Raw genomic sequence first — 23,690 nt, 5'->3', positions numbered from 1 at the left:
CCAAAGGGCATGACCTTGTAGCAATATAACCCCCTTGGTGTTGTGAAGGAGGTGACCTCTTGGTCTGGTTCATGCATGGCGATCTGGTGGTAGCCTCTGTATGCATCCAGGAAGCTAAGACGGTTATGCCCTGCCGTTAGGTCCACCAGTTGATCTATCCTTGGTAGAGGAAAGCTATCTTTTGGGCACGCCTTGTTGACTATTTTGTAGTCGACGCAGACACGCCATTTACTATTCTTTTTTGGCACTACGACTGTGTTGGAGATCCACCTTGGGTAGTGCACTTCCCTTATTGCTCCTGCCTCCAGCAGGTTGCCTACCTCTTCTGCCACTATTTCGGCGTGGTGGAGTGCCGATCTGCGTGTGCGTTGAATGACTGGTCTGGCGGATGGGTGGACATTGAGTTGGTGACTGATGAAGTTTGGATCAATGCCTAGCATGTCGTAAGGTGTCCAGGCAAACACTTCGATATTAGAGGTCAAGAATTCCAAGACCTCTAATCTCTCAGTGCTGGACAACGATGAGCCAAGCAAGAAGAACTTATCCGGGTTCTTCTCATCTATTTTTACCTCCACCAAGTCTTCCACCGCTTTCTGATCAGCCTCTTTGCCGACGTCCGCGAATAGTTCATTACTTTCTGGCTCTTCCACCGAATGAACGTATCCTTTGGCAGCTCGGCTTCCATTCGCTGTGGCGAAGCACTGTTTTGACATGATCTGATCGCCGTAGACTTCTTCTATTATACCGGCGTCATTGGGGAACCGCATTACCTGATGGTATGATGACGCTACCGAACGCATGGCATGCAGCCATGTTCTGCCCAGGATGATGTTGTAGGTGGAGGGGACCTTCAATACCCAGAACTCCACTTGTTTTGTTACACTTCCTGCTCTGACTGGAAGGATTATTTTGCCGACAGGCCACTCTGGCATGGAGTTGAATCCAATCAGGGGAGAAACTGCAGGTGCCAAGTCTTTGTCTTGCAGCTTTAGTTGTTTGAATGTGTCGTAATACATGATCTCACATGAACTACCCTGGTCAATCAGAATCCGCTTGACGTCAAAATCCTTGACTCGGAGAGTGACAACCAGGGCATCATTATGGGGGCAGTAAATTCGTTCTAAGTCCTTATCTGAAAAGGACATGACGTTTGTTGCCTCTGTCCTCCCTTTCTTGATGGCAGGTTGGGCACTTAATACTTCCCTAAAGTGCTCAGCCTTCTTGATTGAACCTCTGAGCTCGCATACGCGCTCAGGTTCAAAAACTCCATGAATTACATTGATAATGCCTTGAGGTGGTGCATCGATTGGCATTCTATTGGGATGGTCATTATGATCTTGGGGGGCCGGTTGCGCTCCTCCTTCAATGTATTTGTCCAAGTGGCTTGCTGCCACTAATTCTTCCAAGTGCTGTCTCAGTGGCGTGCAATTCTCAGTTCGGTGCCCCTTTTCTTTGTGGAAGGTGCACCGTGATCTGTCGTCGTAATTCTTCTGAGCTTCCCCTAGCTTGGCTGGCCACTTGACAAATGGCTCGTCTTTTATTTCGCTCAGAATCCGATATATTGGTTTTTTGAATACCATTGTTATGGCAGTGCGGATTCTCAACCATCTTTTGTCTGGGTCTTCTCCGTTATCTCGTCTGCCACGCCTGTTTTTGTTCTGCCTATCTACTGTATTGACCTTTGCTGAGGCCTTCTTTTCTGGTACCGTGGTTGCACTAGTTTTCGCTTTTGCACGTGCGCCATCCTCTTCTACCCTGATGTGCTGATGCACTCTCTCCATCAGGGCCTCCATGGTGAGGGGTGGCGTCATGGTAATTGAATCCCTTAGTCGGTTCCCTACTGGTAGGCCTCTTTTATATTGCGCAATGGCTAGATTGGTGGGGCAGTCTCCAATCTGGTTGAATGTCTCCCAATAGCGACTGTTGTAAGATCTGAGGGTCTCTTTTTCACCCATGTCAATGGAGAGTAACTGGTCTATCTCCACCGGTGTTTTAGTATTTGTCCGAAACCTCGTTACGAACGCTTCCGCCAGTTGAGCCCAGGAGGCTATGCTGCCTTCTGGGAGTTTCTCGAACCAAGTCAAGCCTAGGTCACCAAGACTTGACGGGAAGAGTATGCACATTAAGGCCTCGTTTCGCCTGTACACAGCCATGACTTGGCGAAAGTGGCTCAAGTGTGAATACGGGTCCGTCTTCCCTTCATATGTATTGAATTTCGGCTGAAGGAAGCCTGATGGTAGGGGTGCGTTTTCGATCGCTGGGACAAACGGTGAAGTCTGTAGTCTTGCCAATGCCTTGTCCGTTGGTTCGTAGGCCGGTCGCGGTATTGGCATTCCAACCTCGACGCTTCCATGCGTCCGAGGAGCTAACCGTTGTAAGGCCGAAACTCGGTGTGGATCTCTTGCCCTGGCATCCTCCTTGCATCGTGCTTTTTCTTCTAGCACGGTTCGTAAGTCGGATGACCTGGGCAGCTCTGTTTGTCTGGATCTGGTTTGGTGTGAATGTGAAGGCCAATACGTGCTTCCTTCAGTGTATGATCTTTCGGATCTCGTCCTCTCAGACCTGGAGTGACGAGTCCTTGAAGATAAGGAGTGAGTGTCGCCTGTCCTGAGGCTTCTGCTCTCTCCTTGGGAGGGTGTAGTATTCCTACTACGATTCTCTGAGTGGCGAGGGGGCGTCTTGTGCTTGCGCCCCTCTCCTGTCGCCACATCTTTAGTCTTCATCTGGCGTTTCAAAGCCTCCATGTCCGCCGCCATCCTTCGAATTAGTTCATCCTGTTTCTTTACGCGATCTTCCAGGGCTTGAGGATCAATCCTCCTCCTTTGTCTGTCGGGACTTTGAGAGTGACGAGGGCTGCCATTCCGCCTTCCCCTGCCACTCCTCCTGGAATTATGTTGTTGGGGCTCCAAGTCCGCCATGGGAGGGACAGCAGGTAATCCTTCACGCCTTGCGCCCCCTTCTGGAGTTAGTCCGTCGACGGCGGACTGCGGCAAGTCTTCAATGTGTGCCATTGAATGAGAAAAGGAGAAGCTTAGTCAAGAGGTTTTTGTTCTTGTCTGTTCTTCCCACAGACGGCGCCAATTGTACGGGGAGGAAATAATTCTCCTCGTATAATCCTATTGACCAAGTCCACGCTCCTCCGTACGACGTCGCTTTGTCACCTGAAAACACAAACGTGAGCTAGCCGGCGGGTGTGTGCCGGAAACCTCTCCGATGCCTAAGTCAGAAAGCTTGACAAATAGACAAAGATTTATGTTCTCAAAAAGTGTTGTGTTCAATTACCTCCTCCACGGTGATGCTTGTGAGCTTTTATAAGTTTCCCGTGGCACAATCCTAGTAGGACTTGTACTTCTCCATGCAGAGTCCTCCTAGGATTCATTTTCCTAAGGATAATGCTTATCCTTTTACACCCTCCCCCACTGCTTAAACCAAGTAGGATGGTTTTCTTTATGGCCGAACTTCCATTTGACCGAAGTAAAATTAGCTATACCGAGCCACAGAGGGCCGAACTATCCTTAGCTCGGTCTTCTCCTCTAACTCCTTACTTCGGCTGCCCTGTTCAACCTTGATGTGCTTAGATCAAACTTCCAAGTAATAAGTTCTGACCGACCTAACCATTGTAAGTCACGACCGGACTAATTCCGAAACCGGCCTTCACAGAACATACAGCGACCGGACTAACTCTGAGACCGGCCTAACTCCGAGTTGCCTCCGGACCGGAGTAGTTTTACTCTTCCTTGGGCCGACGTAACTATCTCTGCTTGAGCCGGAGTAATCACACCTCCTTGGCCGGAGTAACTTTGCCGGAGTAACCTTGCTCTACTGGGCCGGAGTATCCTTTACGGCCTTTTTTACTCAGTCCTTCGCGTTTTGGGCCTCAAAGCCCAACTCGCAGCTCGGCCCAATTTTTCCCAAAAATTACCCTCTCACGTTTGATAATTAAATTCGTACTACCTATATTCATACATATCTTAATATAAACTTAAATTTTAAAAAATAGATATTTTATTTATATTTCATGTTAAAATTTTTAAGTTCTTATATTTATGTCAATGTTGAGATATACATTACCTCACCAATATCACAACCACTAATGCTACCATCATCGCCACCACTACTTCACTATCACACAATCACCATTGTACTATCATCACCCAACCATACCACTACTATCCAACCGTCACATTGTTGTCTTTATTACTACCACTATTACTCTACTATCATCTTGGTAGTCGCTGCAACTATATCATCATCACCATATTGCTAAGTTTGCTATCTCTATCCAATAACAACACGACAGTGAGAGTAACAACAATAGAGATTGTCTACCATTGTCGTTGTTGTAACTCCTATACTACCACTATTATCATTATCACCATTGCGAAGCATTATCCCTCACCCTATCAGCACTATCTCACTACCATCGCATTATCACTACTATGTCTCCGTTATTACTATCATTTTCATTATCGTTGTTGCTACTACCATTAGTATTTTGAAATTTGAAAAAAAAATAAAAATAAATAAAGTGATTGAGTTTTCATATAAAATGTTTTAAAATAGTTAAGTTTAAACGTTAAATATACTTCCATATTAATCATATTATCAATGACCAATTATTCATTGACATGTCCATTTTTATATTTTTTAAATTTAAAAAATTACAAAAAATATATTAAAATTTCAAACCTCAGACACATCACAATATCTTTACTTATAGGAGTTTTCTTAAGTGTGCAAGTGCACACCATGTGCCACTTACACAAAAAGTGTAAGTGTAAGGTGTAAGTATAAGTATAAGGTGTAAGTGTAAGGTGTAAGGTGTAAGTGGGTTGCATATGGTGTGCAACCTCAAAAAAGGTGTAAGTGTAAGGTTTAATTTTTTACAAAAGATGTAAGTGTAAGGTGTAAGTTTAAGGTATAAGGTGTAAGGTGTAAGTTGCACACCATAACCAAACCCTTACTTATATAATAGTATAAATAGACATAAATGTTATCCTAAATAGTTTCGATTTGAGAGGCGTCACAAGAGATAAAAAGAGAGAATTTCGTCAAAAACCAAATCTTGTACGGTTGAACCATAGTTATAATTTGGCAATTATTACGGTAGGTAGTCCATTGGACACATCAAATTAGGGTCTTGTTTGTTATAATTTAAAAAGTTAACAAATTATTATTTTATTTAAATCATATCATCTTATTTAAGTCACATCATCTCTCTCTCACATCACTTCAAACTCAACCCATATCCAACTCATATTTCATAAAAAGTCAAAAAATAAACTTATTTAAATCATTCCAAACATTTATTACCCTTTCTATTCCTAAATTATTATCAAATTTCCTATTTAACTCCTGAACTATCAATTAAATTTATTTAGTCCTTAAACTATCATCAAATTTTCTATTTAGTCCATAAAGTATAAAAATCAAAATCTATTTAACTTCTAAACTATCGATTGAATCTATTAAGTCCCTACAATATTTGATTCAAACCCATTTAATCCCTAAAAAGATTACAAAAATAAAATATATGCACATACATAAATTAGTAAAAAACCTTCTTCAATTAAGATTTATCAGAGAACAATCTTTAAAATTTTTATTTTTTCTTTAAAATATATTTTATTTCGTTGTGTGTTTAAATTAATATTAGAGTCTGATTTTTCCGTCTTACTAAAAGATTATATAAATATTAGATATATTGAAGAAGTAGAATCAGATAGTTTAAATAATAACACTTCTCTACAAATAGTAATAGAACAAAATAATACATTAATTAAGTAGTAAAAACAATTTAGCAAAAAACTTAAAAACAATCAATTAGAAATTATACACGAAATCTGACATATAATACTAGATATTAAGGCAAGCATGTATCTATTGTAAAAGATAAGTAAAAAAAAAAACACTATAGACAATTACCATTATCCTTATAAAGGAAAGGAAAAATTGCTCATAAATCTCATTTTAATAAATGTTGCTCTAATTAGTCCTAAGTGTTTTTTCTTAAACCATTTAATCCTTTTTATTTTTAATATAATATATAATTTTGATGTATTGTATATAGAGTTTACATTTTTACCCATTGAACAACATCATCAAACCTTGTGAAGATTCCCACTACAAAACGCTTAAAAAATGACTCTTCTTCTTCTTCGAAAACCCTAAAATCAGTTCCAAAGCGTGTTAACACCATCGATTCTTCAACTCTCTGCAAATCGGTTGATCATTTTGATATCCCTACTTCTTCCTCTCGTCTCACTGCCGATGAGAAATCGAGGATCCAATTCAAGAAATTACAAGCTCAATCCAGAAGAAACCTCCGAATCTGTTTGGATCGTCTCTCTAACTCCTCCGTTTCAAACCTTTTCTTCTTGTGATGAGTAATCATCAAACGCCATGATCAACATCGCAACATCAGCGTCTGCAATATCAACGCCATGATCAACATCGCAACATCAGCGCCTCCACACCGATGCCTTGGCCTCTTTTTGAGATAGAAATCCCTCTTTTCTAAGTTCTCTGTCTATGTAAATGTATATGTATATGTATATATATAATTTTTTTTCCTTTATCTATGATAAATCTCTGTGATTGAAAGAAACAGAGAAATCGATCAATGACAGAAAAGATGATCAAAGTGGGGTTTTGTTGATAGTGGAGATGTGATCTAAAAAATGGGAGTCTGAAGAACATCACTGTGTTATACGATTAGGCCCTAAAATTCAATTTTTTTTGTTGATGTTGTTGGACCGGAATGTTTGACGTTCACATGTTAATGATTAATGTTGGTGATGCTTGATGTTTGATGATGTTTTGTTAATGTTTGTTGTTGTTGATTTTTTTGATGATGTTTTGTTGATGTTTGATGATGTTTTTATGATATTTCTGATTTTTTATGATGTTTTTATGATATTTCTGATTTTTTATGATGTTTTTTTAGTGATGTAGTTGACGATGTTTGATGATGTTTTTATGATGTTGATGATTTTTGATGATTTTTTTTAGTGATGTTGGTGATGTAGTCGATGTTGTTGATGGTGATGAACACCAACGCAAAAAAAAAGCCTATAGTAAGCTTCTTGGACAATTCGGTAAATTACACATAAACACCAACTCAAAATTACTCCTCAATTACTGACACAGATGCCTAAAAAAATGAATAGTAATGTCTTTACACATAAAATAGGACCTATTAGTCCAACAAAAAAATCTCGGGACTAAATGGGTTAACATTTCCAAATTAGAAATTTAATGGTGCTTTCCCTTAAAGGAAATTCAATATATGGATTGGCGCTCACTTTTCAAAGACAGAATAAAATTTAAGATTTTTTTTAAAATAAAATTTTAACTAAATAGGGTGTTTTACTAATTTATAATACGTATGAGAATATATTTTATTTTTGTAATCCTTTTAGGGACTAAATATGTTTGAATTAAATATTTTAGGAACTTAATAGATTCAATCGATAGTTTATGTACTAAATAGACTTTGATTTATATACTTTAGGGACTAAATAGAGAATTTGATGATAGTTTAGGAATTAAATAGATTCAATTGATAGTTCAGAGATTATGGCCTCGTTTGGGAATCCTCCATTTTAGCCAAAAAGTCAAAAAATTACTAAATTAGCCAAAAAGCCAACAACTCCTACCAAAAAGTCTAAGATTCTCCTTTCTTTCTACTTTTTGCACATCTTTTCGTAAAAAATTAAAAAGTTATCCCAAACATATTAGTTTTTTTTAGCTCATATTTTAGTCAAATAGCCAAAAAGTTACTAAATTTGCTTGTTCCCAAACGAGGCCTAAATAGAGAATTTGATGATAATTTAGAGGTAGAAAGTATTGGTTTGGGATATTCTAAAAAAGTGCACTTTTTGACTTATTGGTTTATATGGGTTGGGTTTGGGTTGTGTTTGATGTGATGTGTTAGAGAGGTGATGTGATTTAAATAAGATGATGTAACTTAAATAGGATAGTGACTTTGTAATTTTTTTGTATTATTTAGTTTATGTCAAACCAACCAGATTCCAATCAAATTTTAAACAACTTACCCCTATTTTTGTGATTGTAGATATATGCTCAAATAAACAAAGGATTATATGTTCTTCCAGCAACACTAGATACAGAAAAAAAGAAAAAAATTCAAAATTTAAAATCAATGGACGTAAGATGAGTCCTACAACAATTATTTTAAGATTGTATTTGGCTTATACATTTTAATAAAGATTCAAAAAGAGAAAAAAGAATTAAGTATTATATTTCACACATTTAAAAATATATATATGTTTTCATTTTTAAATCTCTATCTAAATTCATGAATCAAACAAAATAAAAATATAAATTGAGTCTTACTAACAAGTGCTCCTAACATACAAGTAAAATACAAAAAAAATTAAAAAATACAAGATATTTTTTATTAAATTCAATACACTTTTTATTGAAATAAATTCATTTTTTAATATTTTTATATTTTTAAAAATATTTTTTACACACTTCTCAATATGTAACATACTAAGGGGTTGTTTGGTTTTTATGTTGAGCTAAAAAATTACAAAAGGACAAAAAAAAGTCAAAAAATCACAAAAACACAAAAAAATCCACAATTCCAAAGTTAAAAGGGTAAAAAAACAATCAAGAATACCAAACGAAAAAAAAAGTCTTAGGCTAGGCTAAAAAAGTTGAAAAGACTAAAAAATTAACTAAAAAAGTCATTGTCAAATGAGAGTTAAGTAATGGTTAGCATTTGGCATATATTTTTATTGATGTAAAATTCATAATAATTTTCCGATTTATTTTCTGATAAGTAGAGTTTCTCATGTTCTTATGATTGAAGGGAGCCTGTGAAGTACTTAATAATGAGGTGATGATGCTTGACAATAGTGCAGAAGCGTGCATATTAAGTGCTTAAACGAAGGGTTTTGAGGCTTCGCCAAAACACCTTGACCCGGCGAATGTCTAGTCGATCAATCGATCAGTGCAAATTTTTTACAATTTTTCTTCTAAAGGTGGTCATCCGAGGGGTTAATCAGTTGGACGACTGGGAGGACGATCGGGCAGTCGACCGACCAGTGTAATTTCTTCACAAATTTTTGCCTTGAGGTGGTTATTCGAGAGGATATTTGGAGGCAAAAAACCAACGGCAATGAACATTGATTTGATGAAAGGCACATTGATACTCAGTTTGATAAAAAAAAAAAAAAGAAGTGAAATTTTGGATTTGATACCGATTTGATGAAACCATTAGAGTTGAAAAAGGAACCATTTTTCATCAAATTCAAATTTGATGATAAGTTTGATACACGATTGGAGATGGCCTTAGGGATAGCCAAAATTTTAAATATTTGATCAAATATCTCACATGGATGTATGTCCTACAAGATCCCATATGAGTGAGGAACCTACACTCATGTGAGAAATTTAGCCTTCGTTTAGGAAGAGATAACATAGCCTGACTTTTTAGCTATTTTAACTTGGCTTTTTTAGCTTCGTTTGGTTTTTATTTTTGGCTTTTTTTACTTTTGTGAGAGAAAAAGTGTAATGATTATGACTTGGATGTGACATTTTGTCTTATTAGCTTATGTAACTAATTTTGTCTTTTGTACTTTTTTAGCCAAAAAGCCAAAACCAAACATAATCAAATATTTGGTAAAATTTTTGAGGCCTCAAACATTTTTGCTTCTCAAATTCTCCATTCTCTCCATTTTTTTTTAACCAACAATATTAGTGATCCTAAAAAATTATCCAAAAAAATATTCCGTTTGTTTTAGTTTTTGAAAATAATTATGAGTTTTGACTTGTATTATAAAAAATAAGTTGTTAAAAAGACTTTTAAAAATTGAAAATTTGTTTAGTTATGAGTTTTGAAAATAATTTAAAATAATTTGTAATTTTTTTTATTTTATTTTTGTAGTTGAATAGATAGATATAAGAAAAAATTTGATTAATTAATATACAGAATGTGAGAGAATGAGAGAGGAAAGAGGAGAGATAAAAAGTGGTTGACTGGTTTATTAATATATAAAAAAAAAGAACGAGAGAAGAGAGAGAGAAAACAATTTTGAAATGAGTTTTGAAAATTGGTAAATCAAACATGTTTTTTGATTTTTTGATCCAAATGTTAATTTAGAAATTAAACCAAACGGTACCATTATATGATTCATATTCATTTTAGGAGGAAGTCCTTTCTTTAGGGATTAATAACACTTACCGTCTCTATACTCTTACAAAAATCACATTCCGTTCTCTTTACATTCAATTGTAATAATTAACTCTCCCCGTCTATCTAATGTTAAAAAGATTGACTGAACTTGCTATATCGGTCCCTCTACCTAAAGCATGTTCAAAGAACTTGTCATATGAGTTGTATGTGACATTTTTCTAACCTTATTAGTACCCTTACACTCTCATCAAAATCTCACTTTAATACATACACTTTCAATAAAATTTGGTCACTTCAACTTCTAATTTCCATCAACTTCATTAACAGGGGATGGACAAAATGGTGACATTGCAATTTAACTTAAAATATAAGGAGTTAACTATGATAATTGAAAATAAAATAGATCAAAAAAAGAATATTTTTTTATTGACACGAAGTGTCTGGATCAAAATCTGACTAACCCCCAGAGGTGTATAGGCTCTTTCAGTAAAAAGTTTTTAGTAAGTATACCACGGTTAATTTAAAAGTTTTCCCAATCTAATGATCCCAAGAAATTTTTAACACTAAGAGATTTCGATCTAAAACTTGAAAGAGTACATCCCAAAATCTAATGTTCTGCCACCAAACCAACCCGTGGGATTAGATCAAAATAAGAATATAATGAAAAGAAGAGGGTGTTAAACGTAATTAACTCATTCTTCTAGATTCCTAACTTTTCTGATTTTTTACCCTTTTCATAATTTCCAGCTATACAAGAAAACATAGATGCATGGAAAGATCACCCCAAATATTTTTGCCTTTTTATGTACAAGTCAATGCACATGCTATCATCAAGTATGAGCCCCCATTTTCCCACCCTTCTCACAACCTTTTGATCTGATCTTTCCAATCTTGCCCTAAATTTTTATAGGAGGGGCCCAATTGATTAAGTTTAAATTCTAAAGCTAGTGATGCAACTTGGGCATGCACATAAATCATATTCTTGGACCAAATCAAGCCCGGATCCTTTGGGAAGAAAAATAGAATTGGAAAACAAAAGTATTCAGAAAAAAACAATTATAGAGATCTCTTTTTGGAGGACTTTTATAACTTTTAAAGTGATCCACATCATTCATGATGTGAGCTCTACACATACATGAGTAGGCACTACACATCATGAGTGGCGTGGATCACTTTAAAGATTTTGAGATCCTCTAAAAAAGGAATCTATGTCATTTTCTTTCAAAAAATTATTCAGAAAGTACACGTGTACTATACATGTGTGAGAAGATATACACAAAGGGGTGTTTGGAAAGAGGAGTGGTTAAAATAACTTATTAAAAAATAAAATGGACTAAAATAATTAACAAGATAAAATGTCACATTTAATTTATAATTTTCTTTCTCACCATCATTAAATTAATTACAAAAAAAAAAATCAATGAACATTTTAAATATAATTATTTTATTATTCTCTCACAACCATCAAATTTATTATAAAAAAAAATAATCAACATTTTAAATATAATTATTTTAATCAAATTAAAATAGTTAAAAAAACGAAATAGCGAATTTCCCAAACTAAGGCCAAAACTTTGGGTGAAAAGATGAAGATAGGTAAAGATGGGGCCTAGTGTCTGATGGAGGGACCAGTACGAAAGATTGGTTCGTTCTTCAAAGTTGAGAGTATTTTTAGCCTTTGTTTCGCATGAGATTATCAAGTTAAAATAATTATAAAAAGATAAAATAAATTAATAAAATAAAATATTATATTATATTTAAATTATAATTAATTTTATTTTTTTCATAAAAATTAAAAAAATCAAAAAACTCAATTCAAACGACACTTTTTAATTCTAAACTGCAAAAAGTCAACTTACTTTCTAAACGAAACCTTAGTCTAGTTACTTTTTTGCGTTCTTTATTTATACTGTGTTTGGTTGGGGGATTTGGAAAGAAAAAAGAAAAATGTCATAATTATGTGAAATATAGGTATGATTTATTTACATTTCACCTACCTTTTCCATTTCTCTTTCCAAATCCCTTCCCAAATCTCTCAACCAAACACAGCATTAGTGTTCATCGGAAGTGTATATCACTCATCACATTTTTAAAATAAGGAATTTTCTATTTGTTAAGATTTTCATGCAACATTTCTTGACAATTTGAAGACTAGATATGGATAATAAAAAAATTCTATAAAAAAAGAGAATAAAATTTAAAAAAAGTAAATTACACTTTTAACCCTTATAGTTCGATCAAAATTTCACTTTAATCCTTATTAGTTGAATTTAAACAATTTAACTCCTACATTTTAAGTCTAATTTCAAGGGCAATGATTATGTTTTAAATTATCTCAATTATTTGTATGTGTAATGAAACTTGCACACACAAACTTAGAAGTGTGCACGCGTGCCCAAGCACATTTTGGGTGTGCCTGAGCGCATGCATGCAGTAAATCGACTTCTTGAACTCAAGGGCACCAAACTTGTGCCCAACCACACGGAGGAGAACAAAAATGAACCAAATTCATCAGCTACCTCGTATATGCTGAATCTCACATTGTTGTTTTGAATGATTTAAATAAATATTTTTTTTAATTTTTTATAAAAAAATATAAAAAAAATAGAGACGTGATATGACTAAAAAAGAAAAAAAAAGCACACTGCAAAATGTTTTGAAACAATCCAGAAATCGTTCACATTGCTTCAAACTTTGAAGACAAGAAGGACAACATATCTAGGCAGTCAATTGTTGAAGAGATTTTTGCTTTATTTTGATGGGAAGTGATGATAGTGAACTTATTAGATCATCACAGGTTAGGCACGCATGAAAAGCTATTTCCATGTGACTTTTTTTTTTCTTTTTTTTTTTTCCCTTTTTTTTGGGATTTTTTTTTTTCCGTATTCAAGTGATTAGGGATGGCAATGAGGGTTAATGGGGTACATATTAATTCTTCATTCCCATTCTCCTATAATAATTTTTTTCTATTCCCCATTCTCCATGGGTACCACACTTTCCATTTCCTAGTGGGTTTAGATTTTTCCCAACCCACTTTAATCTCCATTTTTATTTTATTTTTATTTTTTATATTTAATGTTAACAAACATTTTTTTTTTCACAACAAAAGTTAAATATACCTTCAATCTTTTTTCTTTCTTTTTAAATATATTTAATGTTAACAACTTTTTTTTTATTTTTTATTTTTTTTATTTTAAGATTCACAACAAAAGCTAAATATACCTTCAATCTTTTTTCTTTCTTTTTTAATATATTTAATGTTAACAACTTTTTTTTATTTTTTATTTTTTTATTTTAAGATTCACAACAAAAGCTAAATATACCTTCAATCTTTTTTCTTTCTTTTTTAATATATTTAATGTTAACAACTTTTTAAAAAAAAAAAAAAAAAAAAGATTCACAACAAAAGCTAGATATACCTTCAACCTTTTTTCTTTCTTTTTTAATATATTTAATGTTAACAACCTTTTTTTTTATATATATATATATTTTTAAAGGTTTACAACAAAAGCTAAATATACCTTCAATCTTTTTTTCTTTCTTTTTTAATATATTTAATGTTAACAATTTTTTTTTTAAAGGTTTTAGCTAAATATACCTTCAATATTTTTTCTTTCTTTTTTAATATATTTAATGTTAACAACTTATTTTTTTATTTTTTTTAAGGTTCACAACAAAAACTAAACATACATTCAATCTTATTTTATTTTATTTGGTTCAACAACAAAATCAAATACACATTAATTAATTAATTAAAAAGTTTGTTTTATAATAATCAAATATATAATTTTGAGACAATCAAATAAGTTTTAGTAATTAAAAAAAATGTGGAAGAACGTGGAAGATTAAAAAAAAATTACAACCATCTCTCTCTCTCTCACTCTCACTCTCTCCCCTACATGTTATAAGAACCTGTTTACAATGTTATAAAAGCCTGTTTGAAGAAATAAAATGTGAAAGAACCTGTTTGAAGAAAGTGTTATAAGACCCATATTAAATTGCATCAGGGCATAAACAAGAAATTGTTTGTTGATCTCTTAGTCACGGACATTTTAGCCATTAAACCATATTTCTCTTAGCAAATCTGAACCACTCATTTTAAGATATCTATACCTTACCACACCCAATCCATCCCCCATATTCTTCTTTTAGTCCCCCACGAATTTTGTTATTTGTTACTTTTAAAAAACAAAAAATATTTTTTTAATTAAATTTTTACTAATTTCACAACACCATCACTACTATTCTCACTTTCACTATCACACTACCGTCATTATAGCCACTACCATCATCACTGCCGCCATCACCCCACCACTATGTCACAATCTCTACTTTCACCTTCGTTCCATCACCACCACCACCAAATATAAAAAAATATATTTTAAATTTTTTTTATAAAAAATATTTTTCATTAAAAATATTTTCTATCTAAATAAATGAAGCATAACATTGGGAAACAAGCTAATTTCAGTTAAATCTGATCATAACTAAGAAAAATTCTTTTATTTTAAAAAAAAATATTTAGTAAGATTTTGTATCTCCTTTTTGTTTTTCCAGCAAATAAATCTTTATGCCCATCATTTCTAACCAATCACGACTCATGCTTGTTTCGATTCTCTACAATTTCCTTCTTTTCAAATACATTCATATATATATATATATATATATATATATATGTTGTATAAATTGTGTGATAACATAAAACAAATAGATTCATACTCGTTAATTGAAATTTCAGAACAAGCAAACCATTCTGAAAATTACAATACATTACAAAATAAAATAACATAGAAAAGCAAACCGAAACCTGCACTAAACAGTGTCCTTAATTTTTTGAAATAAATTTAAAAAATTCTAGATATGCATAAAATTTGACAAGAATAATGTGATAATGTTAATTAATGTGTATTTGATTTCATTGTTGAGCCAAATAAAATAAAATAAGATTGAATGTATATTTAGCTTTGGTTGTGAATCTTAAAAAAAAAAAAACAAAAGAAAAAAGATTGAATGTATATTTAGCTTTGTTTGTGAATCTTAAAAATTAAAAAAAAAAATGGTTGTGAACCTTAAAAATAAAAAATAAAAAAGATTGGAGATATATTTAGCTTTGGTTGTGGATCTTAAAAACAAAAAAACAAAAGAAAAAAGATTGAATTTATATTTAGCTTTGGTTGTGAATCTTAAAAAAAAAAATTAAAAAAAATGGTTGTGAACCTTAAAAATAATAATAAAAAAAAAGATTGGAGGTATATTTAGCTTTGGTTGTGGATCTTTAAAAAAAAAAAAAAAAAAAAAGTTGGTTGTGAACTTGAAAAAAAGAATAAATAAATAAAAGAAAAAAGATTGAATGTATATTTAGTTTTGGTTGTGAATCTTTAAAAAAAAAAAAACATATAGGGAAATTAGTGGGTACCCATCCCCAACTCATCTCCTGTGGATATTTAAAGAATATCACTTACCCTACCCAATGGATAAGAAAAAAAGAAAAAAATCCATGTATTTGAGTTGGGTCTCTATAAATATCCACATGATAGATTATCCATTGCCATCCCTACAAGTGATGAAAGTAATGTTAGTACATATTGCATTCAAGTGGTTCATGTGAATGGGCAAATGATCCTCTCAATATTATTGTCATGTTTAAAATTTAATGTGAATTGTGATGATGATACAATTAGAAGCATAAAAGTTTTCACACGTAAGGTAGTATTGGGGTCACTAGAATAAAATGAAATAATCGTTTCATTCAAATATTTACTTTTGTATTTGATTGGCTAAAAAATAAAAAATAAAAAATATGTAAATTAATGACCATTCCATAAAAGAGTCTAAAGAATGATCATTCAATTACATTTCATTCTAGTGAAGCAAATAAAACAAGGAAATCATTCCATTAGGGCCCCATTTAATTGCCACCGAATTATTTTTTATGAGATTAGATATAATGAGTGCAGAAATAAATGATAGAATGGGATTAGAGGAGATGAAAAGATTGCATACATATATGATAGAATTATGGGAATAGGTTATACTATAGAATAAATAGATGTGATAAAGAGCTTGATAGGAGTGTGGAATTATTTTTTGTTAGAATGGGTTTAAAAGATAATAATCATTTTTTACCATTAGATGATGGTAAGACATAATTAATCCCTCCAATACCACAATCCTTGTGTTATTACTTAATCTCTCATCTTTTTCTCCCATTTAATCTCCATATCAACATTAAATTTATTCTAAATTTTAATACCGAGCCAAACAAATAACAGACTAAAAATTCAGCCAACCTAGACGTTCACCATACTTAATCCTCCATTTTTTGTCCTACAATCAAACACAAAATTAAAAATTCGATCAACCTAGATGCTCTCCGTACTTAATCCTCCATTTTTTATCCCACAATCAAATACAAAATTAAAATCCGATGGACTCCATATGTTCACATACTTTCAGTCCCACCCTTAGTAGCAAATAAATGTGCTCTTGGGTATTTGACGGTATAACCCCTATTTGAAAACTAAGGGGATGTTTTGCAATTGGTTAAAATAGTAAAAAGTCAATAGAAAATGTGAACTTAATTTTTCTATTTTTTTCACGTTTTAGTCGTAAAAAATTACTGCAAAAATCAATTCCCAGACGATTCTTGAATGTTATAATGGCACTAGTATGTCAAATTTATTTGAAAATTTAAATGACACTTTGGCATCTTCAAATTTAAGGTATTTACAAATAAACCAATTTTCATTCAAAATGTCAAATTTATTATTTTATAATTTTATATTTTAACAGGGTACAAAACATCAACAATGATAATTTCAAACTTCGAACAAAACTCTGTAATGAGAAATTATGAACAAAGAAAAATAAAAGATTTGAAGGTCTATTCAGCTGTACGTCAAATTTGACTATAGGAGGAGGATGCCAAATGCCAAATGCCAACTAGAATTTTAACAAATCAATTGGAGGTTGTTACTTGCAAGATCTTCAAAATTGATCATCACTTATCACATAAGAATTGACATCTCTGTTGGCAATGTTCATCGGTTATTTTATCTTTTCTTTTATATAATTAAAAAAATTTAGAATTTGAGACATAATTCACTTCAATGATGTGATATTTATCAGTTAGTAAGAAAAATTTGTCAGTTAGTATAATATTTTCTAGAAATTTTTGGGTCTCAATAAGGCATTTGTGATGTGAAAGTGAAATTGAATGTGATTGATTTAGATAGTATAATCAATCACTTTTGTCTCCGTTTGAAAAGTGGATTAACTTTTTGACTTTTTGGTTATTTGAGCATGGACTCAAAAGCTTGATTTAAGAAGAACTTTTTGACTTTTTGACTTTTTTGACTTTTTTTATGAGAGAAGAGTGTAATGATTATAGGTTGGATGTGATGTTTTGTCTGTTGTAGCTCAAATAGCTTATTCTATCTTTTGTGGCTCAAAGAGCCAAAAGAGCCCAAATGAACTCTTCGCAAACGACACCTTTGTATAGTTGTTTTGATAGACAGCATATGTCGTGGCAATTGGTGTGTGATATTGCCACATGGTGCTCTACAAACACCTAAAAAAATTTCATTTTGGGACCTAGGATCCTTGGTTCTGAAAAAAAAAAAGAAAAAAAAAGTTATGTTTCCTCTACCCCATTATTCATAACATTGTGATCAAGATACATGAGCAAGTTCGTCATCATTTTCATTTTCGTGTGAAAAACAGTGGTTCTGTTTGGTAGATGACTGGAACTTTTCGTGTTTGTTTGCAGTTTTCAAAAATTAATTTCACGTTTATTTTTGAAAACTCGATTGAAGGCGAAAAAATTTGAGCTAACTGGTCGTCTCACCGAACGTCCTACCGGATGTCCCACTGGCCATCTGACCGGTTGACCAAAACAGTGCAATTTTTTTTTTTCAATTGACACATGTTAATTTTTATATATTGAACAAAAAATATTTTTCGAATTTTTTAAAATTTTTTATGAGTTTAATAGAATTTTGAGTTGTGTCTTTTATTATGAGTTGTAAGTTTTTGTATCAAATACCATATGTCACATCAAAAATTTCCTATTCAGTTCAAAACCTTTCACCAAACAAATTTTCCACACGCAAATCATAATTCCACAACTCACAAACTCAAAATACAACTCATATTCTCAAATCATATTTATCGTTTCCCAGAAAAAAATTTCCCAAAACAGTTTGACAAACAAATTTCCAGTTTAAAACAGAAAAAGAAAAAACAAAAATTGATTACAAAACAGGCCCATCAAAGCCTAATTTCACAGCAATGAACATACAACACAATGTGCTTCCTCAACACAAACTTTCACGATTATCTCCCATGCCATTTTCAACAAAAGCAAAGACTAAAAGGTTCAAGATTTGCAAATGCTGATTAACAAGGTAGAAATTGAAACAGTACCTAATGGTTTTCTGAACTCTGATTGTTTTGATCAGAGAGTCCTTCACATTCCACTGCTCTGCTCTCAACTACTGTACGCGGAAGGCCTTGACCGGCACTGAGACCGGACCCTTTCGCAGTTTCTGCTGCGTCGCAAAATGATGGATCAAATCTTGAATTCCCACAAATGCAACAAAAAACTCAGCTGCATCAGTCTGGTTCAGCACCTTCTTCACCACCAACTCCAGAGCCTTGAATCTGCAGCACATATGTATAATTTTTTTGAACTGTCAAATGCTTGGTAGTTATTACAGTTAATATCATACTGAGAAAATTATGCCAAAAGCCCTAAATTTTACATCTTTTTTTAATTAAGTCCTTAAGCTAAAATTTTCATTTAATTAAGCTAACTTTCTGAATTGGTTCGACTTAGTTCTTCTTATATCAGAGCATCCACATGAGGCTCAACAAATTGTGTCAAATTACAACCCCAAAACCACCATCCATTGACTCTCTATTCTACTTCTATTTTATTTAAAAATTCTTTTATTATCCACACTTTTAATGAATAGTACCCAAAAAAAATCAAAATAGGGAAGCTAAATCTATCAGAAAACAATAAACTATTAAATAGACAATGAATATGAGCAACTGTTACAACTATAATGATAGCTAGTCATGGACTTAGTTTGTTGAATCTGATGGATCAGTGTTTTCATGATTTATTTGCTATATAGCCAAAAGTTGGGTGAGTCCAACGATTCTCGGTTTCAAAATATTTTACGAGATGAGAGAACACTGACGGAACTTGTAGAGCTCTTTTTCGAATAATCAATCTTGTCTGTCTCTAATGAAAATGAGGAATCCAAGATAACAGAGTAAAAATTAATTTGTTGAGGATGATATGGATGCTCTCACATAGGACCCAACTGAAGGGCAAATAATAAAATTAACCCTAAATTCATTATCCTAATAAAAAAATAAAAATAATCAGCACATGTTCTGAGAGACTGGCAATTGATTTTTTTCGTTTGATAGTTTGAAAATGGGTTTTAGTATTTACTTAACCAATTTACCCTTTAGGCAAGCCCCATATGATATACATAACCACCAAAAATGGTTGGAATGTAACAAAATGGCTAATTGAACCAATTTGCCAAGTTGGGACTTATTTCAACAATAATTTAGTGTAAAGGCTTAACCGGGAAAAAAAATAAAAAACTCAAAGTTCAGGGGTTCCTAACATAGTTTACTAAAGAGAGTAAAGTGGACCTGAGATTCTGGGCCTTGATAATGACCCGGTGGATCTTCTTGAATTCAGACTGGACACAGGCCAAGGCAGGCCCACCACCAGCCCGGTTACTGACCCGGCCAAAAGGAAGGTGCAGGATACAGTTGGCTTGGATCTCAGCCATTTCCTCATCAAGCACTGCCTCTTCAATCCCTATCTCATGGATCAGTTGTGTTAAAGTCTGCTCAATCCCAAAGGAGTCCATTAGAGACCATAGGGACGATTGCAATGAGGACGAGAACTGGGCCATGGAGCGGAGTAGGTCCAGAATGGCAGAGGGCCTCCAATCACCGAGCCAGGCCACCGATGCCATCTCATGGGCCGGAGCCCCCTTGGGCATCAAGAGTTGAGCCACGTCCTTGAGCCGGGTTGGGCCTGTGGCCCGATTGTAGTGGGCTTGAAAACAGTTCAGCTGTTCCTCAACTAGGTCCTCAAGGGCCCATCTTGACTTGAGCTGTTTCTCTAACCTTACTGCTCTTCTCTTCTGTTCTTGCCTCCACAGCCCAGAATTATCCCAAGACTGCTCTTCACCTAACGTAACCATATTAACTGTCAACAAATGTAAGAAAAGGTAGATATTATCCCCATTTTATTGTAAGACTAATGGCGTAAAAATAAATAAATTTTAGCGTAAATCACACTAACCTCCCATGAGGTTTGAAAAAAATACAATAACTCCCACAGTTTTGACATAATCCATTTTAATAAAGGATAAATGGACAAAACTAATACAGATGGTATGAAAATATAAAAATAAACAACAGAAAATATACATTTTGTATAAAAGAGGTGACAACATTATTTTTTCATTCATATAACTAACAAATTATTGATGAAAATGGAGTTACGTGTTGTATGAATTAAAATCTCAATGGAGTTCAATGTAATTATGTCAAAACAATGTAGATGTACTGTATTTTTGCAAGCCTCAAGGGAGATTAGTGTAATTTACCCTTTTATCTTCTTTTTTTTTTTTTTGGGTTAATTTAGTGACATCTACTATATTATTGTAATGAGTCTCATTTTAAATTTGTATTATTACATGTGAGGTAAATGAGTAAGAAATTAATTAATTTATATAAATTTTTTTTATTATAATCTTATACCCATCATTATAGGTTATGTCTGGATGGAAAGATTTGTGAAAATAAAGAAAATGAAAAAAATTTCACAATATTTTTGAACTCCCATATGAAACAATATATTGTGCAAAAAAGTGCTAGAATTTTGAGTACTATTTTACAGTTTTTTTTTTTCTTCTTGGGTACACATTATTGGTCGAATCAATGACCCAATCAATCCAGAACAGAGGTAGCACAATTTGAATCCATTAACATCGCAAGAATAGTGTTAAGAATTTCCAAGAAAATGAAAGTTTCCTACATTTTCCGGGAAAATAAAAAAGTTTTCCGAGTTGATTTATACCTCGTTTGGTTGGTTCTCGTCTGTGGAGACTGATGCAAGAGACTTGGTCCGCCATGTCATCGTCGTCCTCCGATACTTGATTTTGAACTTTATATTCTTCTTCTTCTTCTTCTTCTTCGTAATCACTTTCTTCGCAGTGTTTCCTGCACACAATCGAGTTGCGTTTGGTTTCCCGGAAAACGCAAAGAAAATTAAAAACAGAGTGATGTTGGAGAGAGAAATAGACTTACAAAAGGGGTTGAGAAAACGCCCTCTTCATCTCTGTTTCTTGAATCTTTTTCGTCTCTGAAATCTTCAATTTTCTGTGGAGCTTTGTGATCGATAAGAAGAATGACGATATCTAAATGGGCCAAGTCCGGTATATTAGTCCTTTTGCAGGCCCGTAATTAAAGAAAGTGGATCAAACGCCCTGATTGACGTAGTTATTATGATCTTATCTTTCTTTGGGTGATAAAAGTGTATTTATCTTTTTAAATTTTTTTATTTTATGTTTTCCAAAACAAAAATAATGAGAAGTTCAAAACACACTATTGTTTTTTTAATAGTGTTTTTAATTTCATATGAAAAATAAAAATAAAAATAATTAACAGTTTATCAAATGAGTTTTCTGCATTTTTAACGTGTACTAAGGCTGGCATTTTTTTGGTGCAAAAAATGTGTATACTTTTTTTCTATTTTTTTAGAAAAAAATAAATAAATAGTGCTTCTATTAACACTTGTTTAAATTTTTTGGACCCTCAATTTTTAATTTTTCTTTTATTACAATTATACCATAAAGTAAAGTTACATTAAAATGTATTATTTAATGGAATACTCACCTACCAAATAAGAACTAAAGAACTAACATTATACAACATTATACACTCACCCCCACCCCCACTCCCACCATCAGCTATACATATTTCACATTTCTAAACCCTAAAATTTTTACTTTTCATAATCATTTTAAACCCTGAATATATCCTCTTTATCACCATCATAAACTCTCTTGAATCAAAAATCTTGTACTAGAAAGATATTTTCAATTCCAACGTATTACTCTTCATCAGTTATTTCATCTTGTAGAACAATAGAGGACGATGACAACAATTCTGATGAGATTGGCATTCCATTGATAAGTTTATCTGTCTTGCATTAACATTCTCAGTCATTTTCAATCGTTGTTATTTTGTTCAAGCTGTTTGGTACTAGTTTTCCGACTGTTAAGATTATGTTCAGTAACACAGTATTGAACACAAACATTTAGTTCGATATATGGATTCTAAAGAGTAATGCAGATAGTCGGTACTGGTGTGCAAAACAGTTCGATTTTTGTATTAGAATGTGTTTTTCGTGAGGGTTTTTCCCTCTAAAACCCCCTTTTATGCCGAAATAAACCAAAAAATAAAAATGTGATAGGAAGGAGAGAGGCAATGTTGTTGATAAGATGGAAAGTCAGAATTTACTTGAGAAGAATTTTTGACGAGTTTTCTACAATGGTAGACAAGAATTTCTGACGAGTTTTTCAATGATATTCTTTGGACACCATCGAGTCGATTCCTCATTTCGTTAAGAGTCGATAGGAATTTCAATGATGGACTATCGATGCAATGCTCTTCATATGCTCTTCATTGAGGCATTGGTTTTTATTGATGCAATGACCGTCGACATCACTTTCAACAGGAGATGAACGGTTATCAAAAGGAAAGAAGGTGTGCAAAATTAGGTAGGTGTTCCTTGGGTATAATAAGATTATGAATATGAATAAATTTGGTATTAAGTGGAGTGTTCAAAAAAAATTTATTAAAATTTAAGATTCAAAAAAATAAGAGGTTCAAAGAATTTAAACAAATGCTAATAAAAGCCCTCTAAATAAAACACATGTAAATTAAAACCGAAGCCAATGAATGATCTTACCCCATGGCAATCAAAAAATGTCAAATGTTTTGAACCAAGTTTCACCACATGCTACAAAACAAATGTAAATTAAAACCAAAGCCAATTAATGATCTTACCCTATGGCAATTAAAAAATGTAAATGTTTTGAACCAAGTTTCACCACATACTATATGCCAAGCATGTTAGGATCTATTTGGTGTAACTTTTTACAAATTAAAAAGTTGATAATCCAAAAATAAAAACTAAAATCGCCCTTCCTTTAATTTTTCAATAATCATTCTTTTTTTTTTTCTCAACTTATTAAAGTTATTTTAGTCCATAAGTAAAAAGCAGAAACTCTACAAATACTTTGACAGAAACTCCCCAATGAGTGGATCATTGTGAACACCAACCAATGATGCTTAGGCAAAAAGAAGGATCATTGTGAACACCAACCAAAGCTCGGATGTCATTCTCCGAACAAGCTAGTTGATTTTGCTGAAAAGTAAATGCTAAAAACCACTCAATGAGTGGTCATTAGCATTAATA

The 23,690-nt window shown here is 32.9% G+C and overlaps 1 protein-coding gene across 2 annotated transcripts; it reads right to left on the bottom strand.

Moving 5' to 3' along the window:
* Positions 1–18,413: 18,413 nt before the first annotated feature.
* On the bottom strand, positions 18,414–21,719 carry LOC114255787 (seed dormancy control protein). 2 transcript variants are annotated; one of them, XM_028195317.2, is made up of 4 exons: positions 21,515–21,719; positions 21,285–21,427; positions 19,841–20,390; positions 18,414–18,826 (listed from the first exon to the last, which is right to left on the bottom strand). In XM_028195317.2, exons 1-4 carry the CDS (start codon positions 21,541–21,543, stop codon positions 18,658–18,660), a joined length of 891 nt encoding a protein of 296 aa, XP_028051118.2. In that variant the 5' UTR covers positions 21,544–21,719; the 3' UTR covers positions 18,414–18,657. The 2 variants fall into 2 exon arrangements, with proteins under 2 accessions (XP_028051118.2, XP_028051117.2); XM_028195316.2 differs by having other exon boundaries at positions 19,841–20,408; positions 21,515–21,643.
* Positions 21,720–23,690: the final 1,971 nt, after the last annotated feature.

Source organism: Camellia sinensis, chromosome 15 (genome assembly GCF_055761805.1).
Source record: "Camellia sinensis isolate YWXY chromosome 15, ASM5576180v1, whole genome shotgun sequence".
NCBI classification, from domain to species: Eukaryota; Viridiplantae; Streptophyta; class Magnoliopsida; order Ericales; family Theaceae; genus Camellia; species Camellia sinensis.
Note: the sequence above shows the minus strand (reverse complement) of the source record. Positions and strands in the feature narration are given on the sequence as shown.

What these genes read in the sequence shown, in the direction of transcription:
- LOC114255787 (XM_028195316.2), bottom strand. Translation starts at nt 21,543, where the DNA reads ATGAAGAGGGCGTTTTCTCAACCCCTTTT. An exon ending in ACGAGAACCAACCAAACGAG is followed by an intron (nt 20,409 to 21,284) that starts GTATAAATCAAC and finishes ATTTGTTGACAG; the next exon opens with TTAATATGGTTACGTTAGGT. An exon ending in ATCAAGGCCCAGAATCTCAG is followed by an intron (nt 18,827 to 19,840) that starts GTCCACTTTACT and finishes TATGTGCTGCAG; the next exon opens with ATTCAAGGCTCTGGAGTTGG.